General features: G+C 32.1%; 1 protein-coding gene across 1 annotated transcript; it reads right to left on the reverse strand.

Annotated features, from left to right (window-relative positions):
* LOC115988784 (probable 2-oxoglutarate-dependent dioxygenase AOP1) lies at positions 1–2294 on the reverse strand. Its single transcript, XM_031112399.1, has 3 exons — positions 1746–2294; positions 1277–1601; positions 1–530 (listed from the first exon to the last, which is right to left on the reverse strand). The coding sequence occupies exons 1-3, from the start codon at positions 2120–2122 to the stop codon at positions 291–293; spliced, it is 942 nt and encodes a 313-aa protein (XP_030968259.1). The 5' UTR covers positions 2123–2294; the 3' UTR covers positions 1–290.
* Positions 2295–9208: the final 6914 nt, after the last annotated feature.

Below are 9208 nucleotides of genomic sequence, written 5' to 3' on the forward strand. Positions count from 1 at the left end.
TTGGGGCCAAAACAAGATTGTTTTTATTAGTATTAATTCAATACAAAGAGGGACAAGTTCTTGTTGGCGCACAAGACATACATGCATTCATGGTTATTCTACAGGTGACTAAACCATGATGTTCACTTACCTAATATAGTAAGAAATTTACCAAAAACTCACAGCATAAAGCCAAAGGCACAAAGCAATTGAAAACATTCACGGCATTGCTAATACAACACACCTATAAACCAAGCCGTAAGTTTATTATGCAGGACATTACACAAGGTTTCTTTAGATAAAAGATAGTTTCAAACACCACAATAGGCTTTGATTGGACACTTCGATTTATTACCATCTTCTTTGAAGAAACGTAGTAATCCAATATGATCAAACGGCTTATATTTCAAGGGGTGTTCGTCATCAACAAGCTCTTCAGGTACTTGTAGAAACCCGCTGCTGAACGAAAATAGTCCGAGGGAATACCTGTCTTCATTCCCACTCATGATTACTCGATGACTAGGAGATTGAATTCTATCATTGCTCCATGCCTAAGCCAAGCAAACCAGTAATCTCTTAGAAATACATAACAATCAGCTGTTACTTATAAATATAACAACACACGCACAGAACTCACCGATAGGGCAGGACAACACACGTTGGTTCAGATACCAAAAGAAACATATAACTAGTGTAATAAGATGAAAAGTTATTTTTATCTTATGCTGTACTCACCCCCCACAAAATTTAAAGAATAAAGAACAAGAAGATGGTATTTGAGGTGTTCTTGGTTGATTATTATGCACTCCAAAGAAAATGTTAAAACCATTACCAATGTTATTACAAATTGACGTCACAAAAGGATATTATTGGTACCATATCAATAATATAAATGTACAATATTGTACAAATTTGCATAAAATATATAATATTGTAAATATTTGAATAAAGTATACAATGTTATATACATTTTTTATTTTTTATTTTTGAAGTAAGAGATAGAAATATTGTATTAAGAGAAAAAGAAAATGTATACAAAAGTGGGAGTCATTTGTCTAGACAAAGAGCTAAAACTTACATATTTGTTTAGTCTATGATTTAAAACTTACATGAATATTTCAAGATAAATCAATAATTTTCTGTAATAGAATTTGTAGTTGTTTTTTACCGTCACTTTTTACTAAATCCTATTGTCACGGTGGTTGATTTCCACTAAATCAACACTCACACACACAACCACAACAAATAAAATAAAATAAAATAAAATAATATTCAAATTAAATGCTGTGTGTCTTACCATTAGTGCATCACCAGCCATTACTACGAAGGATGAAGGTGATGAATACTCCACAGTAATCCACTCACCGTCCTTTGTTTCCACCTCCAACCCGTTGATTTGATTTTGGTGAAGTACGGTTGTGAAGCTCTTGTCAGTATGAGCAACAAAACCAAGAGCAGGCTCATTCTCCTCTGGTGCTCTATTCTTCAAGACTCGAAGGAGGTAAGTGATCGATTCTTTATAAGATTCATAGTATTTCTCTACACCAAAGCTTTCATGTATCATTCTGGCCACCATTTGGTCCAGTTCTGCTGCTAGCTTTGCATACCAATGCATACGTGCACTAACCAAGATAGCATAGCAAGAACAAAGAACATACTAAGTATCACATTTTTGCAATCAGTGATACATCAATTTCTGAGATTTATTTAGTAAAGAAAGCATAAGATAAGGATTATAAAGCTTAATTAGATGATCTAGTACGTACCAGAAACGATCATTTCCATTAGGCCACAACATATGTGTGAAAGTTTGAGTTCCCTCTAGAGTTGTAGCATTATCAATGCCCATGCTTTCATGGAGAGGAATTTTGGGAATTTGTCCCACATAACCATTCAAGGGCTTTTGATCATATTTGTTTTTCATTTTAGTTTCTGTAGGGAGATCAAACAACTCTTCTAAGGCACCAAAGACTTCATTGCGAAGCTCTAAGGGAGCTTTGTCGTAAACAACGACAAAGCAGCCATAGTCTTCAAGTGCTTGCATAACTTCCTTGCTTGTTGACAGCCAAGTGCTTGTACCAGGCTTTAAATTGTCACATGAGAAATCTAGAACAGGAAGCTTTTGCTGCAGTTCAGAACCCATGATCCTAGCTTAGTTTCTTAATTTCAGGTACTAAGTTCAAAGGCTCCCTTGGGACAATGGTGATTAATACAATATTCCTCCTCTTGTTTTATACAGAGCAATTCACCAGGGTACAATTCTGTCAATATCATAAGCCAGAAAAAACTAATAATAATAATAATTGTGTTAGCATGTTATATTAAGATATAAGGCGTGATGTGGGCATGGATGTTTTTAAGTTCAGATATTCATTTTTGTCAGCTTTGCTTGCCTTGCAGATTACCTGTAAAAACATATGATACAACTCACACTTTACAATAATGTGTTAATGGTATATATATTGATAACACTATTTCGATGTACTTTTTTTTTTTTTCACAAAATTTTTTATGTACACTTTGTACTTATAATGTCCACATTTTAAATGTTCACATTTTAACATAAGGTATACAAATATTTTAAGAACATCCACATTTAATACATGATTTCATGCAATCTTTCAAGGGTGACTGCTTCTAGGCAAACCTCCTGCTTCTGCTTGTCTCTGCACCCCTACCACTTTTACTACTAATAATTGCAAAATTATATAATAACTAGCTTATAGAATACATGTAGGAATTAACCCACATTCCAACCAATTATAACTATCAAATTATCAACCTAAAAAAAAAAAAAAAAAAACCATTTTCACATGATCATGGTAATAAATATGTAGTAATCAATGTTTTAGTGGATAATTATAAAATATTGTATTAATACCATGAACAAGTACTTCTTATTTTAGTTCATCTACCTCAGTATTGAAATAATACAATCTGATAATGCTTTAATTTTGCCAAAGAAGAAGTCAATACAATTTTAAAATCATATCTACAAGCTGAAAAGGTTTTAATTTCTTTTATTTTTCTCTTGCTTTTTTGATAATTCGATTGTTATAAAATAGGGATTTGAACTCTTAACTTCTGTAAGGTTAAATTTATTTAATCATGTGTTGGATTTATTCCGTGTCAAATTTGCTTGTAATTTAGTAATTAGATACCCTATATTTAGGTAGGAATTATATAAGGGTAGTGTGTAAAAAAATGTGAAGAAAGTTCAAGAAGTGTGCACTCAAGAAAAGCCTCGCGACTAGATCTCGCGACTGGCGAGTCGCCAAAATGACACACGTGTGAAGCATGCAGGGGGAGTTGAAGGGTCACGCCAACTGTAGTAGTATAGGACAAAACTTTTAATTTGGCCAGACAGTTAGTTCGCGACTCAAACTTGCGACTCGTTCTAGTCGTGAGACCGAATCGCCAGAATGTCTTGTTTGATTGTAACTGACTCTTCACATTCCTCATACACTCTACTATAAATACCCTTATACTCACGAAATGTAGAGAGCTTCTGGAGAGAATTTTCAGAGAGAAAAACAAGATTTACTCATCTACAATCTTCATCTTTTGATTCTCCAAATTCCTTTACTCTCACCTTCTCCATTGACATATTCTTGAGAGGTACATTAGCCAAATCCTTATCTCACCAAACCTATATCAATGAGGAGATATTTTGGTGCTTGGGAAGCAGTTCAAAAGGGACCAATTTATTTTGGTTGATGCAATGGGCTGTTGCGGGATCCGGTAAGCTAGAGAAGATAAGGTTCGGCGTAACCCTGTTGGAGCAAGAAGCTTAGAAGGCTTAGGTGCACTAGGTAGATTAGGCTTGGAGAGTCTTCTGCTATTTATGAATCCTAACTTCATTCTCTAGTGGATTAATGGCCGCTTGGAGGACGGCGTAGAAGTTTTTCACCGAGTATTTCAGTTTCTTCTTCGATAACACATCATCGTGTTATTTTCAACTTGGATAAGTTTTTTGCTTATATTCATATTCCGCACATAAATTGTTTGTTTATAAGCTTGTGTTGGTTTTTTTAATTTAGAGGTCTAAACGTTTATAGGAGTTTTACACACTATTTGAACTTTCAACTTCTTTATTAGAGATATGAATTCATGTGCATTTTGCAACCGATTAAGGCCTTTTTTTTTTTTTTTTTTAATTATCTACTATTTGTGGACCCCACATTACTTTTTTTTTCTTGGCTTTAATTCAAATAATCTAACTTTTTTTTTTTTTTTAGAAATAATCTATTTTTATTATTATTATTTTACATTAATTATGCAAATAATCTACTGATAAAAAATAAGCAATTACCAAACAAACTAAAATAACTAAACTAAAAAGCTTTTAGCAAGGACTTTTAATTTGAAATTTAAATTTAATGTAACAATACCATGAATTATCATTTCATAATTTTCATTACAAGGGTTACATTCAAGCAAGTTGTTTTGCAAGTTTGTGCGAAGTCTATTCATATTGTTCAGAGTGTCCTGGTCCCCGTTTAGAAAGTAAAGTTTTTTTTTTTTTTTTTTTTTTTTTTTTTTGAGAATCAGTTTAGATAGTGAAGTTGATTTTTTTTTTTTCGTAATAGGATAGTATCATAGTATATAGTATATTAAGTGACTAAAAGACACATATTATAGTTGGAATAATTTTCATTATTGTACGAATATCAAATAAAATTACAAAAAATTAAGATATTATTGTCTTTCCCCCGAATTCGATCCGGATCCCCATCCTCGGTATCTCTATTGAGTCTATTCACCCAAAAAAACAATATTATTTGTCAATTTTTCATAGGATATGTTAGTGTAGTTGTGTCATTACTAAAGTGAATTGTGGAAATGTAATTAATAAATGTATTTTCGCATATTATCCATGATATCACGTTGTACGATGGAGAAATAAAAAAATGGAAAAGAAAAATGATTATGATTATGTATGTTCTATATAGACTCGAATCAACAAAGCTTTCATTTTCTATTAACTATAAATTAATCCTAATAAGAAACTCTACTTTTCACTGTCTTTCCTTTCATGAATAATGTTGTACGATCAAGAAAAAAAATATTCATTTATATTATCTGCTCATTGATAATATAATAGATGAATCCAGAATAACTTTTACAATTTGGAGATATGACATAAAATTTAAAATTCCTATATAGATGTCATGAACAAACGAAAAAATTTGGCTTCAAATAGGGTTCTTGACTGCTAGGACCACAAAGATCACTCTTTCATTATTTATATAAGAAAATACTTTTACTATCAACTGATGATAATTATATTCATATTTTTTTGTCAGGACAAAATTAGTCATATATTAGAGTTGGTCGGACCATACTAATACAATAACTAATAAGTTGTTATTTGAACTAGATCTTTTTGTTATAATTTACAAAAAAATATAACAATCTTTTGATTTAGACATCTAATGCTCCCAAATTTCAGTCATCTAGAACTAGATATCTCGTCGTTCATTAGGCAAATATTTCTCATAAATAATGTGACATAAAGTATCACACTTAATTAACCTCTGAAGGGTAGTTCAATTTGTGGTTTTTTTTTTTTTTTTTTATATTCCTTTTTTCCCTTAGTATATTTTACTGAAGACTTTAATAAATTACATATAATTCTCTATAGTTTTTAAATTGTTTCAAAACCATCTCATTATTTATTATTCATTTTATATTATTTTAATAATTTATCATAATTTTATTTTAATAATAAAAGTTCGATCATGCTTGCACCATGCAATTTAGTATAAGTATTATATAAGTTGTATGATGTAATTTCATTATGGACTAATATAAGTATATTTAAAAATAATTTTTCTTATACGATGTACAATATTAATCATGTAACTTAAAATAATATTTTTCATTTATTTATAAAATTTATTTTATTATTCAATTTTAAATACATTACTGAAATTTTATATTTTAATTTTCATATTAGTCTTGATTAAGTCATATATCACATGGTATAATATTAAATAATCTGTCACTAAGTTCATGCCAATGCTGCCCAGAAAACCTTCAAAACTGCCTTAACATTATACATAGGTATCAAACAATAAAAAACAGATCTACTTCCTTCTTCTTTTTTTTCCTTTTTTGCGTAGGACTAGGGTTGGAGTTGGGAAGGCGAAGCTATTTTGGACTGGGTTTCTTTAATTTTTTTTGACATATAATATTTTGGAATACTTAGCTCGTAGGGAAAATCAAGTGCCAGCACCAAACAACCTTGTCAATTATTGGTTTCACAATTGTTCTTTTAACAATTGCATTCTACTCTTACAAATGCATTTATTCTCTACCACTGAAAAGACAAGGAGTCACTTAAAATGATTTTGGCATGTTGAGAGGAGAGCAATTAATGTCCTAATAAGAAAGTATAAGTTAATCCAAGTGGAGGGAATGAAAAAAAGTAGAGGAAGACCAAAACTCACATTAGTAGAAGTTTTTAGTAAATTAAATGTCAATTAAGAAAATAACAGAAAGTATGATTTTAGAAAGAATGCAATGGATGAAAAGAATACATATGACCGATTCTAACTAATCTATTGAGGATCTATAGCCAAAACCAAAATTTTGGAACTAAAGCTTTCTTGTTGTTGTTGTTACTCTTACAACTATTTCTAAATGACTTAACAATGGAGATCTACAGTATGTTGAAATCCATTTTCCATACAAGGGCCATACCTTACCCATGTAATGGACAACTAGCATTTCAAGTTGGATCTCACATTGTTAAGATCTATATAGACTCTTTCGTTTTTATTTATGAAAATGTCTACATAGTGATTGGGCAGTAGTGCAATGACTAGTGTTTTCTATCAAAAGCAACAAGTCACATGTTTGAGTTTGAAAATCAACTCACCGAAATGAATTGGGAGTAAGACTATCTAGATTAATCTCTCCTTGATCTCACAAAATTAAGAATTTCAAATACTAGGTATGAGCGTAGGGCCTTTTATATTGAAAGATCTAAATAGATGTAACTATGTAGAAAAAAAGAAAATTATCTTTACTACATTGGAATTTGCGTATTATTGGATCCCCGCTTGAATATACCTTGATCTACCTTCTAGATTGTTAGGGATATATTTGATGTAATTGGTTAATCCTTTGACAAAATGCACTTTACTTGTAATTGGGTAGATCTAGAATGGGTTTAATATTTCAAGAAACAAGTGTTCAAGTTTAGTATTGAAATCAAGCAAGTCTGACCAAAAAACAAGTGAAGAAGTGTTGTTCTTTAAAGCAAGATAGATGTCTCGATAGAATCTTTTCTACTGGGGTTTAATGTTGAAGCTCGACAAAAGCTACATCTGTCGAGAATTACGAAATCAGAAATTTCAAATCTGATTACATGCATATCCTTGAGTATTTGTGTAGGGTTTCTTTTCTCACAACCCTAAACGTATATAAAGATTACTTTAAAGGCCGTCTCAAGATTGTTGCAATTGTTACATGCATATTGTGACCGAAGACAAAAATTGCCCTAGTTCATCTTTCTCTCTGTAGAAGCTATTGCATTTTTACGCCAAGCGTTTTGTGACCAAGGAGCTTCCTGATCTTCATTGTTGATGAACTGAAGAACTTTGCAACTAACATCTTCCTCAAATTGGTGTGTTAGTCACGTACTGGGATCCGTGCATCATTGGTTAGTCACGTACTGGGATTCGTGCATTGAAAGGAGAGATTGCCACTACAATACAAGTCCAATTGGATATTGAAGTAAGAGTTCAATTGTAGGTTGTATTAGATATTGGGATTCCTTTTACTTGTAACCACTTGTTTTGATAATAGTGGATTCTCAAGAGTGGTAACCTTAAATTCACCCGGTGGGGTTTTGACTTGGTGGTTTTCCTCATTCATAAACAAATAACTTGTATCAAATTTATTTTCTGCTGCATTTAACTTAGTTGGTGATTTGTTTGTGCTACCACGCTATTGCATGTTAAATTGACTTAATTAATTCACTTGGGTAATTAATTAATTAATTTGCCAAAGGGGTCAATACATTCTTGGCCTATCAAGTAATATCAGAGTGGGCACATTCTGATTAGGTTTAATCTTTGCTGAGTGATCTATTGACCCTTGTTGTCATGGCTACAAGCGGCATCAAAAGATTTTTTATTTCAAATACATCTTGCTTTTCTAATCTCTATTTGATTGATTGTTTTAGAAAATGTAAGTCTAAAAGTTATTTGAAAGCTATCTTGATGATTGTTGAAAAAGGTCTTAGTGTGACAAGGAAGAAACTAGACAGTCTCAAAATGAATATGTGCAAAGGAGTTCTTCTAAGAAGGGTGAAACTTAAAGGTTTTATTCATAAATGGCAGATGAGAGACAAAACCATTCCTACTGATTTGTCAAGCAAGCATGAAGTGTGTTTTATGATGAAGTCTACATTTAAGGTACCGGACACATGTTTGTGGTACCTTGACAATGGATGCTCGAGACACATGACTTGAGACCATTCTCTCTTTAAGGTTTTTGAGTCTAAGAAAGGCAGAAATGTTACTTTTGGTGATAGGAGCAAATCATAAATAAAAGGGAAGGGAACCATCTCTTTATCTAGATTGCCAGACATTACAAATGTGGTTGTATGTAGAAGGTCTGAGAGTGAACTTGTCGAGCATAAGTCAAATATGTGATCAAGACTTCATGGTGCTATTCTCAAAAGGGAAATGTCTCATTTTCAATGAGTTTGGAAAGAAACTCATAAGCAGAGTCCGCACTATGGATAATTACTATGGATTGGTACCTGATGCTGATATTGTGTGCAATAGTATTCGTTTGCCAAATGAAGACTTATGGCACCAAAGAAGGGGACATGCTAGCTACAAACATCTGTCAATTGTATCTAAGCATGAATCAGTGTTGGAAATACCAAAGCTCAGTAGGGTTAGCAATGTTGTATGTGGACCGTGTCAACTTGGGAAACAGATGAAAGCAAAACATCTAGGCACTCAAACATTAGCTACATCTAGACCTTTGGAGCTACTACATTTGGATCTTATGGGCCCAACTAGAACCAAATCTCTTGGAGGAAAGAAATACATCATGGTTATAGTAGATGATTTCACCAGGTATACTTAGGTCATTCTTCTAAGATCAAAGTCAGATGCTCTTGAGCACATTGAAGCTTTGTGTAAAAGACTACAAAATGAGAAGAACATGAAGATTGATCGAATTCGAAGTGATCATGGTAAAGAAT

The sequence above is a fragment of the Quercus lobata genome, chromosome 5, assembly GCF_001633185.2.
Source record: "Quercus lobata isolate SW786 chromosome 5, ValleyOak3.0 Primary Assembly, whole genome shotgun sequence".
In the NCBI taxonomy this organism is placed as follows: Eukaryota; Viridiplantae; Streptophyta; class Magnoliopsida; order Fagales; family Fagaceae; genus Quercus; species Quercus lobata.

Excerpts from the sequence above, each read along its gene's own strand:
- LOC115988784 (XM_031112399.1), bottom strand. The coding sequence starts at position 2,122 with ATGGGTTCTGAACTGCAGCAAAAGCTTCCTGTTCTAGATTTCTCATGT. Across the intron at positions 1,602-1,745 it reads AATGGAAATGATCGTTTCTG|TGCACGTATGCATTGGTATG; the intron begins GTACGTACTAGA and ends TATCTTGGTTAG. Across the intron at positions 531-1,276 it reads TGGCTGGTGATGCACTAATG|GCATGGAGCAATGATAGAAT; the intron begins GTAAGACACACA and ends TGCTTGGCTTAG.